Source organism: Amphiprion ocellaris, chromosome 12 (genome assembly GCF_022539595.1).
Source record: "Amphiprion ocellaris isolate individual 3 ecotype Okinawa chromosome 12, ASM2253959v1, whole genome shotgun sequence".
In the NCBI taxonomy this organism is placed as follows: domain Eukaryota; kingdom Metazoa; phylum Chordata; class Actinopteri; family Pomacentridae; genus Amphiprion; species Amphiprion ocellaris.
The window spans coordinates 8970310-8992145 of NC_072777.1; the positions used below are offsets into that span (position 1 = coordinate 8970310).

At 39.4% G+C, this 21836-nt stretch overlaps 2 protein-coding genes across 3 annotated transcripts in view; both read right to left on the reverse strand.

Annotated features, from left to right (window-relative positions):
- kif26aa (kinesin family member 26Aa) overlaps positions 1-6839 on the reverse strand; it is a 115484-nt gene extending 108645 nt beyond the window's left edge. Inside the window, exons 1-2 of one of the 2 annotated variants that reach the window (XM_055016090.1) lie at positions 6669-6839; positions 5563-5826 (exon numbers count right to left, since the gene is read on the reverse strand). In XM_055016090.1, coding sequence (XP_054872065.1) covers positions 5563-5826; positions 6669-6728 — 324 coding nt within the window. In that variant the 5' untranslated portion in view covers positions 6729-6839. The remainder of the gene's footprint in view (positions 1-5562; positions 5827-6668) is intronic. The other variant, XM_055016089.1, reaches the window with a different exon arrangement.
- A 6410-nt stretch (positions 6840-13249) lies between these two features.
- LOC129350247 (ubiquitin carboxyl-terminal hydrolase 42-like) lies at positions 13250-20959 on the reverse strand. Its single transcript, XM_055016173.1, has 15 exons — positions 20698-20959; positions 20439-20549; positions 20113-20212; positions 19272-19339; positions 19095-19165; positions 18870-18952; positions 18666-18777; positions 18416-18556; positions 17716-17816; positions 17238-17403; positions 16672-17100; positions 16488-16567; positions 15190-16266; positions 13414-13727; positions 13250-13311 (listed from the first exon to the last, which is right to left on the reverse strand). Exons 1-15 carry the CDS (start codon positions 20957-20959, stop codon positions 13250-13252), a joined length of 3177 nt encoding a protein of 1058 aa, XP_054872148.1.
- Positions 20960-21836: the final 877 nt, after the last annotated feature.

Sequence of the window (21836 nt, forward strand, 5' to 3'; positions counted from 1 at the left end):
TCTAAGTCGTCCACATGTGGAGGCAGCAGCAGCAGCAGCAGCAGTGCGGGCTGAAGGATGTTACTGGTCTGAAGTTCCTGCACTAAGCTGACAGTCATCAATCTCAGTCTGCTGCCGGCCTGCATTAGAGAGCAGCTCAGTCTGGACACGATTTGTTGTCTCATACAGATCTGGGGCTTCTCTCTGAGGAGGTGAAGCTTCATCCGCCCTCCAACACACAAACTCATTTATCTTCAGCCGGGCGCTGCTCTTCAGGGTTTCAGACTCTTCACTTCTGTTGGATTTTAACAGATACTGTATGCAGCTCAAGTTTTAAACCATCAAGTTGGAATCTTTAATGACTGAGCTCAGCAGCAGGAGTGAAGGAGGGATGTAAAGGAGGTGCAGTGAGCTGAGCTAGTCTTTGCTATGTGGGACAAAACTGTGGCTTTGCACTGAGAATAGATGTTCTGTTTTCTGCACGTCATTCAGCTGATAGTTTGGTAATTCACCAGGGAAGAGGAGAATATTAATGTGATGGAAACTGGCTGTTCGATGATGTGAATAGTCATTTACTGGTAGTGCAAGCAGAAAAATTGAAAAACTGAAGTCAGCAAACATTGATTTAAAAAAAAAAAAAATCTTAGAAGAGACAGAAACCAGGTCCAACAAACTTTACTTAAAGAGCTGTATGAACCAAATCAGGACAACTCTGTGCAGCAGCGCCCCCTACTGTGTGGATGCCAGCATTTGTTGGTTCCATGAGAAACAAGTTGCTAATTACGAAAATCTGTATCATACAAATGCAGCTCTAAGAATTATTAACAGCTTATAAGCTACAAATATGCAAAATTAGAAGTTTATAAGAGATGTTGTTGCTTTGTAGTTAATAAAAGTATCTGCTAATCTTCTTTCCTCTCTGTTTTTACTACATATAAGAGCATCATGTGGACATAAAAGAGAATTTACTTTAATTTACAACAAGAAATAAGGCTTTCACCTTGAATATATGACAACAAAATGCTAAGTCAAACAATATTTTTCCCCAAAAGAAATAGATTCATTTTCCCACATTTTTATGTAGATTGAAAAATGTAATAATTTATGTTTACATTTTTAATCTGACAAAATTTTCTAATGGTGGTCCTGTGATGTTTGTATGAGAAGTTATTTAGAAATTATAGATGCCAAATTTATATTTTAAAAAAAGAAACGAAAACAAATCCAAAACGTGCTGTTGGAAGGAAATATAGAACCTTCCTTTCAATTGAGCAAAACACATGCTAAAAAAAGTGTTTTCATAAAATAAGAAATGAAAATTCACTGAAATCCAAATCAGGGCCTTAGTCTTCAGTGTGTCTCAGTGTTAGGGTTAGGGTTTGGGTAAAAATCCAAACACCAGCCTCAAACATGACACCCAATACGTTTTAACTAAAGAAATGATTCGGTGAAACAAGCAATCACATTGTTGATATCCTGCTGTTTTATTTTCTTGCAGTGAAACCTGCCAGCATTTCATCATCATGAAATATGTGCTCTGGTAATAATCAGAATAATAACCAGCCCCACTGACTCCAGATCTGACACTCAGCACTTCATGTCCACAGACGAGGTCCAGCTCATAAAGCTCCTGCTGACTGCGTCACCTTTCTGCTGACCCAGCAGGGCCTCCGGGCTTTTACTGCAGCGGGACGTTCACTTCCTGCTCCAGTGACCTTCAACACTGACCCTCTGTGATACTCAGTGACAGCCAATCAGCAGCCAATTCCTCTAGTCTCCACTAGAGGCTGCGGTGATCAGATGGTATGGAAGGGAAACCTTGGTTCTGGTAATTGTGCCGATTTAGTTCTTCTAGACCTAACAGCGGCGTTTGACACAATGGATCACACTATTCTCCTGTCACGCCTCGAGCACTGTGTAGGCATTAAAGGCACCGCTTTGGACTGGTTCAAATCTTACATCACAGATAGATCCTTCTATGTGCAATTGGGGCAGCTTTCCTCCTCAGTGGCCCCTCTGAACCCTGGAGTTTCCCAGGGGTCAGTTTTGGGCCCTCTACTGTTCTCCCCTTATATGCTACCCCTGGGGTTGATATTTAGGAAGCATGATATTCCTTTTCACTGCTTCACTGACGATGTGCAGGTGTACTTGGCATTAGAAGTCCCTTCTAAGGGATATTTTCATGCTGTGTTTAATTGCATGAGGGATGTAAAAACATGGATGGACTTAAATTTCTTAAGACTAAATGACAACAAAACTGAGATTGTCCTGTTCGGTCGCCCTGACCTGGTCCAGGTCCTTGCCAGCTCCCTTGGACCACTAACACCTTATAAAGGATGGCAGGCTAGGAGTCTTGGCATTATTATTGATGGGGCGTTTAAATTAGACAAGCAGATCAGCTAAGTGGTCAAGGCTAACTTCTTTCAGCTTCGGCTTCTAGCCAAAGTCAAACCCTATCTAAGAAGTGCTGATCTAGAAAAAGTTATCCATGCTTTTATTACATCGTGCCTGTAGCTCCCTGTACGTCGGCATTGACCAGTCAGAACTCAACCGTCTGCATCTTGTTCAGAATGCAGCAGCTCGTCTCCTAACCAGGACAAAGAAGCGTGAGCACATAATGCCGGTGCTTTCCTCACTTCACTGGCTTCCGGTTAGGTTCAGGATTGATTTTAAAATTCTTTCATTTGCTTTTAAGTCTCTTACTGGACAGGCCCCACAATATTTGTCTGACCTTGTTAAGGTGCATCAACCCTCCAGAGCCCTCAGGTCAGCTGAGCAGATGGTCCTGAACGTGCCTCGATCTTTCATGAAAACCAGAGGAGGTCGAGCCTTTGCAGTTGTGGCTCCCACACTGTGGAACACATTTCCCCTCTCTGTGTGGTCTGCAAATAGCCTCTACATTTTTAAAACTCGTCTTAAGACCCGCCTGTTTACCCTGGCCTTTGGCTGAGCAGAGTCACCTTTAATGGACCTTTTATCTGTTTTATCTTACTGCTTTATTGTATTGCTTTTATTGTTCTTGTATTGTTATGATTTATTTTACTGTAAAGCACTTTGGTTGGCCATAGGCCTATAAAAGTGCTATATAAATAAATCTGACATTGACTTTGAACGGAAAAACTATGACAGCTGCAGCTACTTAACATACTAAGACTCGAACATACGGCACATATAAGAAGCTGATCAAATATTATGATTTGCTGTAAACTAAATTATCCAACAGTACACACAAGTGTAACTGAAACAGCTAATTAATTTAATTATTCATCAACTGAGGACTTCCTGCTTTTTTATCTATTAGCTTAATAATGTATAATCATTAAATAAGGATTTCTAGGTTTGGAGGGTCACTTAGAGCTCTTGGTGACCTTGATAAAATTTATCACCAATTTATGAATTTTTATGAATCAAACTATTAAGCTATCATTTTAGAAAATAATAATCCACAATGAAAATGATCATTAGTTGGAATTTTATATAATATGGTTTAAAAAGCTTTACTTGAACCAGTCACAGCAGCAAAATTCTTCTAATGGTAATCTAACGAAAATATTAAAGACTCACAGGAGACAGTTTTGCACAACTACAGCTTTCACTTTACATACTTTATATACATTTTCCAAGTTGTCGTAGGTATTTTTACATTAGCAACACTATGAATACAGGACTTTTACACTGCTCGCAGTGCTCCTGCAACACCTCCCTGGAAGCCCTATTATAAAAACACATCAAGCACCATCAGAGTTTTAAGTTAAACTAATATGACCAGCATTCAGGTCGCCTTTTGCTTAGGTGTGTTTTATATGCAGAAAATATGTGTTCTGTTGCATCATAGCTTCTTTGTAGGTTAGTGTGTTTTTAGTATCTTTCAGGGTCAGTCAGCACTGATGTTTGATGTTTAACCTGAAGTCTTAAACTGTGTATGAAACCATTAGGAAGGCAGTGATTTCAGCAGTGCAACAAAGAAAAGTTACTCTCCTGTCGTAAGTCACACGCATTTTCTGAGCCAGAAGAGACCTAATGACCAACTGAGAGAAGGCGAGCGAGCAAGAGAAAGACAAGAGGAGGGGGAAGTCGAGGCAGTGAAGTCAGATCATTGAACAATTCACAGCGGCTCCTTTTCTGGAGCAAGAGAGAAGGAGAGAGAGCGTTAACTCCAGAGAGAGCGAATCTCACTCGTCCCTGCAGAGACATGAGCTGCTCTGATGTTCACGCTTCGATATGAAAACCTGACAGAAGAGTTCAGCGTCAAACAAACTTCTATCTGCAGTGGTTTGTCGAGGCCTCCACACTTCAGTGACTCTCAGAACAGCTCAGCAGTGGGACAGAATCTAGTTTTAGTTCTGGGCACTTAAAGATACTTTACAGCACAAAATCAAAGCTAGAAATGCATCCAACTAAACTGGACAAACTACAGACTGAATCTACAGACAAACACCATCAGCATCCACGTTAAATTTTCCACTTTCTCACTCTTGAGTTCGTTCATGTGAATCAAGCCCAAACTATACACTGAAACATAGTTATTTAAATACCAATAAAGCAATGTTTGAATGTGTGAAAATCAGATTTAGCCCAGCTTTAATTTTACCTTCTACCCATTTTTTGGCCACAGATGGATTATTTCTTAAACTGTGGACAATGCTGCAGACAAGCTGAAAGACCAGACAACCCAACATATAGCATGAAGATAGAAATACACATTATCTAGTCTTCATGTACACTTAGTACTGTTCAGCAATACCAGGTATCCAGGTAGACGCCCCCACAGATCACACAGATGGTGTCATCATTTGCAAATATCAAACATGCATAAAAGCTCCTGTATGAGAACAACTGGATCTGAAGACTGAACATTTATGTCTCTATATATGACACACTATATGATTTTATCTTGTATTCATAAGAAAATATTTGAGTTCTAAGACTACAGCCACCCATTGTAGCCAAATCCATGGTCATACCTGTCACCAATAACTGTCAGGTCAATGCAGCCAGAGACACGTCCTCATCTGCTCTGGGAGTCACCAAAAAAAAAAATGAAGCTACCAATGATTTCTGGAATCTGGAATGTTTGAAATCATTACCACAACAAGATTTTTGGAGTTGTGTGGCTTGAACTTGGCGTAACAGACTCAGATGACAACAAATGAACAGACCCAGACTATATCAGACCTGGTTTAACTAAATCAGTCTGGAACAGACAGAGCTAAACTGACTATGAAGGACCCAGTCAACCCAGACTGGAACAGACTTGGTCCAAGTGACAAACTGGTTGTACTAATTATGTGACTGGAGCAGGTCTGGTTCAAATGACCCAAACTGAACAGATCTGGCTCAGTTAATGCAGACTGGAACAGACTCACTTCATCTAAACCCATCTGTTCCAACTGACCAGAACTGGGACAGATCTGGTTTCAACCGGCCCAGACCAGACCGTGACTCCACTTATTCCCTACAGACAGCTCAGTACTTTTCTGCTCCTTCCATCCGATCAAACTAAAACAGAGGCGTCATGGTGTTTTGTGTCCTTCTGTTTTTCTGTAACATCTGACATGTTAACACTGTGGAGTACTTCCTGACCTTCAGTGCTGTGGTGTCGGCCAGAGCGGCAGCTTGTCTGTTCAGCTGCGACGCCATGATATAGCAGCGCTGACACAGTCTCTGCAGCTCCTCGTCCTCCGGCTTGCCATAGCAGCTCAGTTCGCTGGCGGACAGCGAGCCTTCGGGATTCGGCCGAGATGCACAGCTCCTCATGGCCTCCTCGACCTCTTCCTCTCCGGCAGAGCGAAGACGCTTCCTGCGACATGTGGAGCCCAGAGGCAGAGGAGTCTCCCCTTCCACCACCTGCAGCCAGATACAGAAAACACTTTGTAATAATCCTTCATTCACACATGTTTGTTTACTTTCTATAAATCAATTTGATCTGAATAACCTGCCTGCTCACCCTTCATTGAAACTCACTCACACTGACAGATGAATGAGGATTCATAGACTGTATATAAAAAATGAATGCAGACTCTGGCTCTTAAAAGTGAAGCCAATGAGTAAGTGCCTTACACTTGCATTCTTTCAAACAGCCAGCAGGGGTTGTAATTACATTGAAGTATATGAGAAAATGACTCCATTTCTCATTTAATTTGTTCTCTCAGTATTCGTCGTCCCAATGGGTTTATGGTCTCATTAGTTTGCTTCTGCTCTCCTTCAACACAGTACAACATTAATTTAATAAATTATGGTCCCATTTAAAAGAAAATACATGATAAAGCAGGTGTGTTTTAAGGCAGAGCCACCTTCTTATTGACACGTCATTACTGTATCAATGCGCATAGTGTCCTCAGTCAAATCCACCTCTTGTTCAAAAAACAAAGATGGCAACAGCTGAATGTCAGATATGAGGTTTTCAAACAGGAGTCCAGAAAGCGATGGGTGACATCACCCATGACTACATCCATCTTTTACATACAGTCTGTGTCTATATGTATCTTCCTGTACCATCTTGTCTCGCCCATGAAGCTCAACATCCTCAAGCTAAGTCAAACTTAAACCATAAAATTCCAGAATCCAGACCTGAATTACTGTTCTCAGCAGACACAACTTAACCCTATATTGATAGATTTAATTTGAAAGTTATGAGCTGTTTATGTTGACGGATCTGCAGGGATGATGATGAAGTGGGTGATACTCACTGTGTATCTCCTGAAGTCCGGCCTCTGTCCCCAAGCTGTGTTCCAGTACTGTGAGTACATGGCAGTTAATAAACTCTCTGATCCACTTTTAATAAACAGACTGATTATCTGATGAACTCTCCGACTCTCTGCTGACTTTCCTTCATTTGAGATGCAGCTTCTCTGTCAGCCTCTGATGAAATCTCTGCTTTCAATACAGCCAGAATAAAGGAGAAGCTGAGTGTGTGTGTGTGTGTGTGTGAGGACTATGGGAGGAGAATGATGCCGCTGAAGCGTGAACTTTCAGATTGCAGGAAAGTGAAGCCTCAGATGAGATCCACTGCTCTGACATCGAGTTACATAGCTGCTGTGTGTAGTTACTGCTCAGACACACGATTACATGGGGTTAATTAGTGAATATAAAGAGACCGGTGGAGCTATAAAAACACTGTTGGTGGCTGGATGGCTGAGCAGGTCATGGCATTTAATTAAAACTGATAAATCAAGTCAGTGTTGACAGCAGCAGGAGTTTAACTTGAACAAATACAGTATAGATATGAGCCTGCAAAGACTAAAAATTAGGATGTATGTTAAGCAACGTGTCTGATTCAGGGTTTAAACTGTTGTATCGGTGATTTTAGAAAGTCATGTTTTCCTCCTTGTGTGACAGTCAGGCTTTAGATGGTGTCTCGTGGTAATTCTCTGATTGTACAGTGAGTATTGAACTGCAGGTTGATTTTAAAGATTTATTTTGCAAAATTAAATTGCAATATCTTTAATAAATAATACAATTAAATATTTTACCAAAACAAACCAGAACTAGTCAGTGAAGCTGCAGAATTATTTATGTCTTATTAAAAGAACCCCCAAAAGGTCACAGAGGGGATTTTGTGTTACTTTGTATGAAGTTTTTCCTTCTTTCTCATCCATATTGACAGCTGGTGTCTTGGCTCGGAGGAGCTGTAACTTTCTAAGAGACGATGTGACACTGATGCATTTCTTTTGATGGTTTTTAACAGGCTGATGGACTATTGGAAAGAGTATCAGAAACAAACCTGACATTGAGATATTTTCTATGCAATATGCATGGCAATATGAAAACATACTGTGATTTTCACCAGATGATTTGAACAACTGTGCTTTGTGGTGCTGATTTGAATTAAATTAGTCATGTTGCCTCATGTACTTGCAGTAGATAAAAGGCACTGCAGACAGTACCTGTTTGTGGTGAATGTCATCTTTTCTGTAGCTGCAATATTTCTATCCAACTGATGCTTCATTTCTTTTTGCAACTAAATCTTCCTTTTCAGTTTTTCCCTCCTGTTCCTTGCTCATTTTGCTGTACACATGTGGAACTGTCTCTTTGAATAAAGTTTAAAAAAAGTGTACATTTTGCATATTCAAGAACCCTTAAATTGTAGTAAATGATGTTTTATCAGACAGACTCCTCTTGGAAAATGAAAACCGCCTTTATGTCCATGCTTAGACGATATATTGTGCAGTTCCAGGATGATTAGGTGATGTTAACCCGTTTAATCCCAAATTTTTCAGTTTGACCTATTTACACCTTTAAAGTAAGAATAGTACTAATAAGTGTAATATATTATAACTAGGCATGGTTATAAATGTGTTCACAACATCATAAGATACATAAAGATACCATGGCAATGCATACTGAAGAGAACTAAAATTGACAACAATGCAATACCTGCATTTCACAGTCTCATCAATCAGCTAAATATGTGTAGACCTAAGAGTATTTGATCTTACAAAATAAGAACTGACCATACTTTACAATAAATAAATTAAACTCACATAATGGCAGTAGCTTAGATTGACTGTTTACTGACCACTAAGATCACTGACTAACCACTAACCAGAAGATGAGTGTACATAATGCTTTCGTGCAATTGATAGCTGTTTTGTGTATGACATCATCTTAGAGTTAAAGGATACATCAGCAGGAACAAATCAACAAGGTCTGCTTTAGTTTGTTTCATGCAGTCTGCTGCAGTTCCTCCATAGGTCACAAAATCTGGTTTATTGGATGTGGCTGGTCATTGTGATATTTTAAAAACCCTGTTCCTATTTTGCTTATTTTAAAAGGTCGTTTTTGCATTGGTCTGGACTTATCAAGTGAACATCTTCATCATCCTCCAGATTGGTCACCTCTGCTTCACCATTCAGGAGTCTATCAGACAAATGGCCTGTTTCTCCTCGGTACCTGCTACTCTCTATCTGAGTGGTCACTATCAGTCAACTTTAACTGCATCTTTTTATACTGTAGGAATGACTGTGATGTAGCACATATCAGGTTGGGGATCTTTAAAGTCTAGAAGATTCAAAACCTCTGATAGTTTTAAGCTGTGTAGAGAAAAAAGCATAACACAAACAGGATAAACAGCCAAAACCTTTGACACGTAACACAACGCTATGACTATGTACTATGCTAGTGGCAACAAATGTTGCCATGCTTACATTTACTCTTCTTATGATCAAAAGATGCAGGCAGGCATACATTTCTCATTATATATCAGTAGTAGACCCTTTTAAAATTGTATGTACAAAATATCTCAGTTACATCTGTTAATTAAGGTATTTAAATAAATTCCTCATGTACAAGTTTGAGGCAGACATCTCCTTCCATCGGTGCAGGCAGGAAGTAAAGAGGCCTAGTCATGTGACCATTCACAACTAGTTACATGACATTGATGCAATTTAGAAGAGACAACCTATTCTTTGATTTTAAAGCTTGCATTAGCTGCCCAAAGCCAAAACAACACTTTTAGAGAACAAAAATTAAAAGAAAAATGAGCGGCAACACTTGTTTCCAGTGGGATTAAACGGGTTAAGCGATGATGTGATCCAAACTACTGCTCTGTCATCCCATCATTTAATGTGCAGCTGATTAGATTATTTAAAGGTCAATTAGCTCCATCTAGTGAACAGACAGTAGAACCACATCTGGGTTTATGCCACAGGTTAGACTGGTTCTGACATCTCTCTGATGTTTTGGACAGTTTATTTGGACTCTGAGGTTATGTGACGGTGAAAACCTTCTCAGATCAAATGCTCACAGACAGCAGGACTGACAAGGGAGCTGGAAACAGCTGATTTTTAATGGAATATCCACATAGAGGTAGAGAGGAACATTTCCAGCAACCATCACTCCTGTGTTCTAATGCTACATTGTGTTAGCTAATGGTGTTGAAAGGCTCATTGATGATTAAGAAACTCTTGTGCAGTTATGTTAGCACATGAAAAAAAGTGTGAGTTTTCATGGAAAACATGAAATTGCCTGGGTGACCCCAAACTTTTGAACAGTAGTGTAAATATAATGAACTATATTAATAGTTCAGACTGGATATTAATCAAAGTTATCAGTTCAAATTGCACTGAACAACTTAATGAGTAGATGTTGTTAAATCTGATTTCAGTCACCTCATTTACAAAAAAAAAGAAATAAATGGCAGCACAGATAATAATCATACATAAAATATTATCTACTCATGATGCTATTTAACAACGCGACAATGATACAGCAACAGGATAACTACAAATACAAAGACGTGGAAAAGTAAAGTTTCAGTAAGTGACAGGTAAACAACCTCAGTAATGGCTGTGATCATTACTACAAGCAGCTGGTTAGAGCAGTAATACATTTAGAATCACCCTGAAAGTAAGAAGCCAGGTGTAGTTTTAAATTCCCCTGTTGAGCAGAAAATAAAGTGATGCTTTCACTTTTACTGAATGATTCTTCCACCACTGGTCATCATCAAATATCTGTGCTTTAGTCATCATTACTCTTTCAGTGTCAGGAGTCAGGACTGATCCCAAAGTCAGAATGTAGAATAGTATATGATATAATAATACACAAATACTACCTTTATGTCAGATAAGATTCACATGCTGACTCCTGAGGCTATTCGTGATGATATATGTGAATATGGCTGAGAGGAAGCAGATACTTTATTTATTTATTTTTTTTGGATTTCTAGTGTTTTGAAAGACAATTGGATTCTTAATTACCACATTCCAGTTTTACAATTTACTAATTACTGCTCACAGTCAGCTGGAAAACCTGGGATTGGGATTATTTAGGGGACACCTCATCAATCCATCCATCCATCCATCGACCTACACTGCCAGGAGTTGAAACCTGATTATCCATTGCCATAAAGCTGTACTCCTGTCATCCCGACTCCCTGCCAGCAAGATGCCATTTTATTAACTACACCTCCGTCAACAACTGCCAACGTTTTTTTGTAGTGACATGTGACTACAGAAAGCCTCAAGCTCACCAGTCAGCTGGTCTGACTGGTGGCCCTCAAGTGACTGTATCTGTATATGCAAACGTACTGATTTATTCTAGAAATTCCACCTTGGTTCTTCATTTACAGTTCTCTGTATTATTTCTACTCAGGCCGACAAATGGAAGCAGGTTTTCAGAACATATATCGAGTGTAATGACGCCTATGAAGTGGCCACAGTTTCAAAAAGCTATAATGCATCATATATATTGTCATCTGAAAGTATTTTATGTATTGAAGATCCAGCTTTGTGATCATTTTGTTTGTATTTATTTTCTTGTTTCACAAAAGAGGCAGACTTACATTATAATGCATGTATAGTATATAATGTACATATCTTATTTTTTTGTGTTCATGTATTGTGTAAATCATAATGGCTGCAGCCTGTACCCGTTCACCTTTTCTTTTTTGTTTATTTTGTGAGTTTGACAGCTAACAGTTCACAACAGTGGAAGAGGGATCTTGTGCAGCTCCTCGTGGAGCAGTGAAACCTCCTCACACTGTGTTATTACTGAGGATCAGATAATACATGATGTTATATGAAAGAAAAACAAGACAGGGGAGTAGAGGACAGAAACTCATCGAAAAGTGGAACAGACAAGATACTGGAATTTTCCAACTGGGTGAATGCTGACTGGAATCTGAGGACTGTTTTCCCACAGACAGATCAAACCAACCCACAGCCAGAGCTTTACTCACTGGGTGCATCTTTTAGGTTTAAACATGGTTTGATCTTTGATTGGGGAAACTGCTCCTGAATACTTTGATGTAGACTTTGAATAAAAATACATGCTGATCAGAAAAGTGTTCTTGCATGCATGTGAATTCAGCGAGAAACGCTCAAAACTTACCAGGTCTTTGATTATTTCGAACATGGAAAGAGTGTTGTGAGTAAAATAGCGTGAGCTGAGCCGCTTTGCTGACCCATAGAGCTAGAAAAGTGTGTGTATTTAACAAAACCTGAATACAGAAGAGTGCTGTCAGTTAACCCATCTACATCATAATTTAACTGTAGTGGAAAGTTTGTTCAACAAGAGGTTTGAATACAATCAATCTATCCTATATCATACAAAGGCAGACAGGAGCTTTTGTTGTTAAAAATCCCTGGCAAACTCATGTCATCTCAATCAGCATTTTTCATTCACTTCAATGCAGCTTGTAAACAAAGTCCAAGAACAAATTACAATTTCTGACACTAACAAATGCATTTTAAGGCTTTTACCTTATACAATGTATAAATTCTGACATGTTAAACTAAAAGTATAACAGCAGTTTTTTCTTCAACTTCTGTCTAAAGCTGAAACGGAAAGAAAAACACTAACCATAATCATTGCTGACTTTTGTTCAGAGAATATGGTCAAAATTACCACGAGTTTTCCTAAAAACAAAGCAAATCAACAAAACATCAGAGAATCCTGATACAGGATCTTTACGTATAACAATAACTGATAGTACAGTTCAAAATTAAATTCACAGTATTTTTCATGATGCTAGAAGACACAAACTGTATTTTGTCATTAAAAAGATAACACAAATGGTCCGCAGCCATGATAGCAAAGTTTTTGATGCTTTTCTTTTTGAATGTTTAAAAAGAAAACAACAGAATGACAGGAGAGAGGCATGATCCAGAGAAAAAAAACCCTCTGCATCTTGTGAAAAAGTTTAAAAAGTGTGAATCTTAGGCTTCAGAGTGAAATGGAAACAAAGATGTGAAGAAAAAGCTGGGAAATGTTCTCAAGTCTGTCCAGGGTTAACATGGAGGTATCAGTCAGCAAAGCCTTGTTCCCACCACTGTCTCCTTCACAAATATCTCCCTCCATTAGTTTGACTGCTCCCAGTGGGATCAAAGAAAAACTAAAAACATTGCAGCTCTGTACATATGATGACATCTTGCTCACAACCAACATGATGCCTTACAGTTCTTCTCCTTTTCCCTTTAGTTTTGTTCTTTTTTGTAGTAGGTGGATATCAGTGATGGATGTTAACAAGTTTTCAAGTCCTGAGTTCCACTGAGCAGCAGTTGAGATGTTTAAGCTCCAGGCTTTGTTTGTGTTCATACAAGTATATATTAATATTTTTAATCATAAATGTTCGACCAGGTAACAGTTTTTTATTTGTTTCTTTTTAATAGGAGAATTACGTTCAAGAATATTTAAAAAAAATATTCTTGAACATCTAAAACACTTCACTTGTGGGAAAAATACAATATATTCCCAATGAAGTAGCACCACGACAAAAAGTTGTCGATGACACTGTAGAGTTGAGATCACTAAAAAAGATGCCCACTCATAGTCAGTGTCTGAGGCCACTGGAATATCCGTAGGAGCTGCCATTGGTTCGACTGTAACTGTTTCCTAAAAAACAGGGATCAAAACTTTAAGTCAACTAGCCCTAACAGCAGCATTAATTTCAGCATTTTTGGAAGATGACTTTGAATGTAAAAAGGGCTGTACTACCTGTGTATCTGCTGAAGTAGCATTGAGTCGAACTGTTTGTGGGTGAGGTGTGGTGGGAGAGTGATAGATGGCTACTGCTGTGGTCAGCACTGTCTATGCGGCGGCGTTTTTCTGCTGAATAACCGTTGTCATGTTTAGAGTGGTTAAAGTCTGAGTAACGCCGCTTGCAGCTCTCCCTTTCCTCACTGCTCCTGTTTCTGTGGCTCCTCACTGCTCCTGGGCTGTGCTCCTCAGGATCGCTGGCCCCCTGCCTCCTCTTTTTACTTCTGTTCTTTTTTGTTTCAGTGGCTCTGTCGGAATCTCCGTCAGAACTTCTAGGGGAAGACAGAAAATGGTATGATTATCTTCAACTAACAGGTATCAGGCTTTATTGTCTATGTAAACAAAACTGAAGTGGTACTACCAGGTCTGGTCAGTAAAACAACAGTAATATGCATAGGCGATAAATCCTGCATTAATAGCAATAAGAAAATTGTTTGACTAAATATTTGACAGTTTCACTTCAATGAATCAGATGCAAACCATCATGAAAACACAACAAAAACACAAACTTCGGTTGCATTAACAAACCACAGTGTGATAATTTCTTTATCCTTATTCATCTGCATCAATGAGAAATTTATTCATTGGTGTTTTTCATTAGTGTTAAAATTGTTATTGTAATTGTTAAAATTATTAACCTGTGTGCCCTGATAAAGTGGTTGAACTCCAAGTAATTGATGGCAATAGATGGTTATCTTAAAAATATTTTTCTACTAGTCTTTATTGGAAATAAGTTATCAAAAAATATCAGCAGTTACTAATAAACAGAAATGAAACATTTTATCATGACAACAGTTTTTTTTAACAATCACTGCCCAGCCCTAGCTGCAGCTTATTGACTTTCATTCTCGATGAATCACTATACCAGAAGAAAGTCAAAAATAGTAAGAATACACTCTTTGCAACTTCATAGTACTGTTTGTGTGTGATGTCTTCAAATATCTGATTCTCTCAAATTAAAGTCAGAAACTATAACACATCAGTTTATTCATGAATGATAACTAACAAATGCCAACATTTGAGAAGCTGGAACCTGAGGATGTTTATCATTCCTCATCAGTTCTTTCACCTATTGATTGAATGATATATTGACATACTATTTCAACTCCAAAATGAAGAAAATCAAGTTATTCAGTTTCCAGCTGAGGTTGGTAATATTGATGTTCTGCTTTAGACTCAAAATTACTGTGCAGGTTTGCATCTTTGAATGTAAAGGTTCCCTCTAGATTTGCTCAAAGATACAGATTTATACAGATATTCTGTTTTTAAATATGATTTGAGTCTGATGTGGTTTTCCATTCAAAAGATAAATTACTTAAAATCGTTTTAATTACGTCTAGGCCTCTTATCATATAAAAAAAATCATTCATGAATATGCATGTATTTTTCCACAACAAAGGTTTGACTACTGTCTAGTAGATGCCTCCTACATCACTGAAAGACCATTTTCATTGTGTATGCAATGCTGCTCAAGTTTCCACAACAAACTGGACATGGACTGGCTTCCCAACTACATGTAATGTCAGAAATCTGGCCGGCAGGTTAAATACTTTAAAATCACATTCCATGTATGCATTGAGTTGATCTGAGAACAGCCCTCTAGCATCAAACTCTGAACATGCATGAGTCTGCACAGTGAACAGTGCAGCAAACTAATATTTAGCAGAACAGATTACCCAAAGAAGTTGGACTTTTACTGTGGTGCAGCATGCACACAAAGATGACACAACTCACCCGCTCTCACGGTGTCTGTCTTCATCTTTCGACTTCTTGCTCTTTTTGTGTTTTTCAGAGCGACAGGCCTCAGAGCTATCGTCCCTCTCCTTGCTCGGATGATCAGCAGTCCTCCTGTGATTTTGATCCTCCCTGTTCAGTGCTGACTCAGATGTGGAGAGGAGAACCCGTGGTGGGAAGCCCTTGAACTTGCTTGTTTCTGACAGTGTTGCAGGGAAGGAAGTCCCCTCTTTAGAAGGATAATAGTCTCTCTTCCTGCCACTGCTCCTGTCCTTCATTGCCCAGGAATCTCCACTTTCTTTGTGCCACCTGCGCTGATTATGAGAGTCCTCGCAGTAGTAATCGTATCCCCTCCGCCCACGATCCACATCCTCCCTGGATCGTTGGGGGTAGTAGTTGTAATTGTAAGAGCTTCTGTCACGATCACGGTCTCTAGGGAGATGAACAGTTTGCTCCTGTCGACGCTCAGCATCACAGTCTCTTTTTGAGCGTTTCTGAGGAGGGGAACGATCCCTGTATGGGAGATAATTGCTGTTATCTCGGTAGTCCCGTCTCGGCCATTCCGGGCTCCTGTCCCTGTAGTGTCTCTCCCTGTCTCTGCAAGTATCAGAGTAGAGTCTGTCTCTCTCCCTGTCTCGGGAGGATTGTCTTTCATTGACTCTATAACTGGGCTTGGACTGATGCTGCTCCTTAGTATCTGGACGTCCCTCAGTCACTGCTGATGGACCATTGCTTTGTGGTAGGTCCTTGGCTTCATTCTTGCTGATGCTAACCTTCTGTGGAGTTACAGATGGCCCACTGGTGCTTTGAGAACAGTCTGGCTGGGTGGATAAGGCCGCAGGGTTGCCATGATGCCCAGAAGAAGCAGCAGATTCTATAGATGCAACAGAATGGGTCTTTGTAGCAGTAGCAGGAGGTGGAGAACTAACAGCCATGGGTGCTGTGTGGTGAGGCAGGGGTTCAGACAGACTTTTAGCCCTTATTTCAGGAGTAGAGAGGTGCTGGCCTTCATTAGCAGCAGGATGAATGCTCTGACAAGAACTGGCCAGGGATGAGGAAGGAGTATCGGCCTCTTTGCTGGAAAAACAAACAACAAATAAAAGCATGTGAGCACAATGCCTAATGGGTGCAACATTGTACAGTCAATGCCAGGGCAAAAAAGTAGGTTTTTACATAAATTATGGTCATTTCTTCAAACTCATTACTTCATGAAGAGTTTTTTTCAACTACGTAATGTGGGTGACAGAGCAATAATTTTTAAACATTTTTCCAGCTAAGAGTTAGAATGTTACACCTACTTTGGTTGACTAAAGTCACTGCTTAGTCCATTAGCCGCAGGAGCCACAGAGGAGAAACCGCCATGATTACTGCCAGAGATCTGAAGAGTGCAAAAAGACCATTAGACAATGATCATTAATGTAGTCATCAAACTACATTTAAGCACATCTTCTACACATTATGAACAGTAAGCATATAATTTACCTTGTCAGAGGTGTCGTGTCCATTCACTGGGAATGATGCTCCGTTCCCTCCAGTGTGGTGATCCCCATTACTGCAAGACGTGCCATTAACATGGTTAAGTTGACGTAGAACAAAGTGAACGTCTGAATGGACGTCTGAGGTAGACTGTGTGGAGGATAAAGAGCTGGAGGAGGAGCTGCTGGCAGAGGACGGCTGGCTGTAAGAGGACGAGGAGGAGGATGGGCGGTTCTGTTTGTCCTGTCCAGTGAAAAATGAAAGCTTCTGCTGTTTGTCGTGGTCTGGGACCATTGTGGGCTGGCTGATTGAGTGGGAGATGGAGGAAGAAGAAGCCAGTCCATGCCCTGGTTTTCCCACCACGCTGCTGGTGCTGGGCTTGGAGCTGGTGGGACAGTCACCCAGAGATCCATTCCCATTAACATGGAGAGTGCTCTGAGGAGGAAAATCAAGGGGTAGAAGAAGCTTTCAGGATTCAAGTCACACTGTCTACACATTTAAAATGCTAACATTCAAAAACATTTATAACACCTGGCTATGTTAAAACACTAATGTCAAAAGACTGGTAGTACCTTGGTCATGTGTGGTGGCAGTTGGGGACCAATCAAGCCAATGCTGTTGTGGTGGACGGTGGGGTTGATGCGTGGTGTTACCACCGGTCCTGGAGATGACTGGCCAGAGATACCTGGATTATGGCTCAGGTGGGTACAGTCCCCAGTTTTTTTCATATCAGTGGATCTGATGACAACATAAAATGGACATTAACAAATGCAAGCATGTCATTGGCAAAAGGCAATTTGTTCAGTAGATTCATTTTTAAAACTGACACTGTAAAACTGCTTTTTCAACAAAATGAAACAACAGAGGGAAATGTATTGCAGTGTTTCACTGTATCTGCTCTTATAAACAAGTACACTGACATTTTCACTAATACGGGAAAGAAAATTCTAAGCAAGAGGGAATGAGCCTAAGTTAACAGCTGAATTACAGTTCTGTTCAATTTTATGCAGAGATTCAGAATTTAAAGCTGGTGAATTATGATTTACTCACTTGATGTAGAAAAGCGCATAGGACTGCTGGTTGAGAACAGACCTGATGTCACTGACAGACACAGAGGAATCGTTCATCTGATACCACTGACCATTGCTTGCCTGTGAGACAGAAGAGAGTTGGGAGGTTTGACACAACAGATTCAGTTTCAGAATCAGATTTAAAGGGTTAAATGCATTCCCTGGTAATCCTTGTACATACAGCTCTGCTATAAATTCTACTTTTACAAAGCTTATGCATTTGCAGTTTTTGTTGATGTTGTAACAAATTGTGTAGAATTCTGCTTTAGGTTGATTATTAAGGTCATTGTGGGTCGTGATGCTCAGCATTAGATTTTAAACTGTTCCTAATAGTTTACCCATCATGTATTTTAATGGGATTAACAAACAGGTAAAGTTTTAAATGTATTACAGTATAATACAATAATAAACATGAATTAGAAACATCATTTTTGACATCAACAAAAACTGAAAAGCTTCATAAAAGAATATTATGTCCTTTCCTAAGTTTTTGAATACATGTATAGTGCTCTGTATGTTCTCAGTTAAGCTCTGAGTCTGTTGAGACCTTTGTAGGAACTCATCATTCATCTCTGCTGCAGTGAGCTGTTGATGAACTGTTAAGACAAATGTGTGCGTATGTAACAGGCAACAGCAGCCTTCTGATAGATTAGAACAGTGGTTGGTAGCACTGTCAGTACCTTAATATAGCAGAAGTAGTGTCCAGCATGACAGCTGAATCCAGAGTGAACCAGTACAGCATACAGCCTGTAGAGCTGGGGCTCCCCTTGGGACTGAGACATGAAGGGCCGCAGGTCCAAGTACTCTGCATACTTCACATTCTGATGACCAGAAAACAACTGATTAATATCAAAATTAACAATAATAGCCGTACACCAGGGAGCTGTCTAAGGTCCATATGGTCTTAGTGAAAATTATAGTCCACAGTACCTTTCTGATTTTGCCTCCATTGAAGTTTGCAAAGCGTTTGAGTGAGAGGGTGAGCACATTGGAGCTGCGATGGATCGTGAATCTCTTTGAGGCTGTGACCATTTCTTTGCACCTGGGTAAAACACAGGTTTGATTAGTTTGTTGTCAAACTGATTCATAAGTAAAGAAATAACCCCTGGACCTTGCTTATCATTGCTGACTTACTTGGTGCATTTGTAGGCATTTTCATCACCCAGCTGTTCTGGCTTGACAAACTGCTTCAGAGCCTTGGAGACACTGGAAGCCGTCTGCATGGAGAGAAAAATCTATTTTAGTGTCTGGAACTGTTCTTATGAGCTCTAACAAAAACTTCAAGTAGATTTACATATTTGGATCAATACCTAGAATACATATCAGCCTCACAAATGACAACTAATGTTGTCTAATTACCGTAATTTCCAGAATAACATCCAGAAAAGGGTCAAATGTATCCGAGACTGCTTTGCAGTTTAAACATTCAACTGCAAAACACAAAACAGTGTTATTACAGCTATGCTGTAAAACATAAACACATGGCATTACATAGAAGAGACAAATCACGAAAACAAATCAACATTAGGAGCTTACCTCTGGACCTTAGGTACCCGCCAAATACTTGGTGAATAAAAGTGGTTGCCTGCGTTTGCCTGTCCAATCTGTCAAAAAAATGTAATGGCTGTTGTATTAACTCAACAAACAAAACTTTCACAGTTACATGGGTGTAGAAGTAATAATGTCACCCACCAGTATTTTAAACTGTCAAGTTACAAAACATTATAGCTCAAGCAGAAGAGAGAAAGAGAGCAATTAAAGCAAGAGTAATTATCTGTGAGGTAACCTGTCAATACAGAATAAGAAATGAGTACAGACTTAGTGTCTTAAAAATCACTTTTTAAGAGTCCTATGAGAACTTCAGTAGTTAGGCCAGTGTATCTATTAAAGATACCCCGCTGTACTTTGTTGAAAATGCATGTAGGATTCATATGTGGGCATGAGGCTCAAAATGGATTCCATACATTGCAGCAGAAAACATGAATGTTTCAGTGAATCTACATATTCCTTATAGCTCAAGTGTCTTATAATATGTCATAAGCAGTGTATTATCAAACATGTGCTTAAGGTGTCTTGATAGAGCACAGAAAATATTAAAATGGATACACATTAAAGCATATGCATTGCAGACATACACCCCACTGTGTGTATACACATGGCTGCGTGCTCACAAAGTTACACACACATAGAAACTCAGAAGCATGAATACAGGTAGGTATATCAATTACACGCAATGAAATAGAGAGGACATAGGATTAATCCTGGAAAGTGTTTGCTTAAATAGAACACATTTTCCCTTACCACAATTATTTTACTACTGTTAGTCCAAGTGAGCATGGTAGTGTAATATAAGTATATTTTTAACAGTCACACTTACTTGGTTCCAGGTAAGCAGGACTTTTGCATAGCATCCACTGTGTACCGCAGAAACTCATGAGCGTCCTCTTGGCTTCCATAGCGGAAGTGCTCTGCAATCTCTGTGTAGTAAAAAAGATGAAGCAGGGAGAGATATGAGTTAGGTAAGGGATACCACCTTTAAAACTAAGCGTACACTTCTTTAAACAGCAGAATACAAACTCCTGCCAGAAGATTCCCTACAAAATTGAAAAGGTAAACAGTCAGACAGCGCCTCCTATCATTCATTTCAGGTACACATTTCAAACGGATAGCTTTCAGACTCTATCTGTCCAGACATCCACCTACTTTTGAGCTCGTTGAGAACACCAGTGGGCTTAATGACCTTCCCAGAGTTGGCAAAAACCTGAATGATGTGGTTTTGCATGGTGCACATCATACAGAACCCTGGCTCATGACCTGTAGCAGAACAGATGGACAAAACATTGATGAGTAAAATGAGATTCAGGTAAGACAGCCGTTCATAGACACTGCAGAAATAATCAAGAATGTTATGATAATTATTGCATGACCGTACAATTAAAACCACCATGAAACGCTAACTTACATGTTTTGGAGTGTTCTTGCGTCAGCATGTAGTTAGCTAACGGAGGGGTGTAGGTGAGACACTGCAGAGCTGAGTTGAGGAAACAGGTGTTCCCCATGTTCTGCAGGCCTGCACCAATGCGGTGAACCTGGGTCCACTTTAGGACGAGCCGCTCTGGAGAGAATAGGACCTTCTGGGGCAAGTCAATTCCATCGCTACTGCTTATCACTGGACACACTGACTCATGGTCAGACTTTTCTGAAGGTCTCTTAACTGTGGCCATTGTTCATAGCTATATTAGAAGCAGAGACACAGAAGTGTACAACTTAATGAGCTGCAGAAAATGCAAAAGATTTGCAAGTTATTGTGTACCTCATTTCTGTTCTTGACAAGTTGTTTTGATTTTTAATGTGTGTATATGTGTATGGGAGACTACGATAAGGAAGTGGAAGAGAGAAAAATTCAATCGTGTTGTATGTGTACATGCAATGACAATAAAAGCATTTGATTTGATGTGAATTGATTTGTTTTGATTTGAAGTGAAACTCAAAAAACACTACATATTACTCAACATTAGTTTGGATTTGTAATAATAATATTGATATTAATAATGAATATTTACATAGCACTTTTCTGTGAATTGAGATTAAAAGAATTAAATGCAATAAGTAAAACATCACATAAACACTTAAATTTAAATGCACGGCGATATACAAATTTGCCAATTTACACTGACCTCATACCACCACATTTGTCTTTCTTGAACTGGATTAGATTTCTGTTTATGAGAAGCTTTCTTATTTTTAATATGCGTGTATGTGTGTGGGTGACTGAGATATAGAAATAGAACATTTTTCTTTTATGACAAACAGAAAATTTTACTGTACATGTAAATGCCATGACAACAAAGGAATTGTATTGGATTTGAGGTGAACTGATTTATTCTGATTTGAAAATAAACTGAAAGAACATATCACTCAACACTAGTTTGGATTAATTATACATCATATTCCTTTTGCGCATTTCTGTGTGTTTGATTAAAACAACTAAATGCCATAGGCAAAGTATCTTACTAACACTTTAAGTTAAACACATTGGATTATACAAATTTGCCATTTTACACTGACCTCATATCATCATCACCTTTGCCTTTAGTAAAC

Coding starts and splice junctions, on each gene's coding strand:
- LOC129350247 (XM_055016173.1), bottom strand. CDS start 20,959: ATGGCCACAGTTAAGAGACCTTCAGAAAAGTCTGACCATGAGTCAGTG. Junction 18,557..18,665: donor ATGGAGGCAAAATCAGAAAG/GTACTGTGGACT, acceptor TCTGGTCATCAG/AATGTGAAGTATGCAGAGTA. Junction 17,101..17,237: donor TGCCACCACACATGACCAAG/GTACTACCAGTC, acceptor TTTCCTCCTCAG/AGCACTCTCCATGTTAATGG.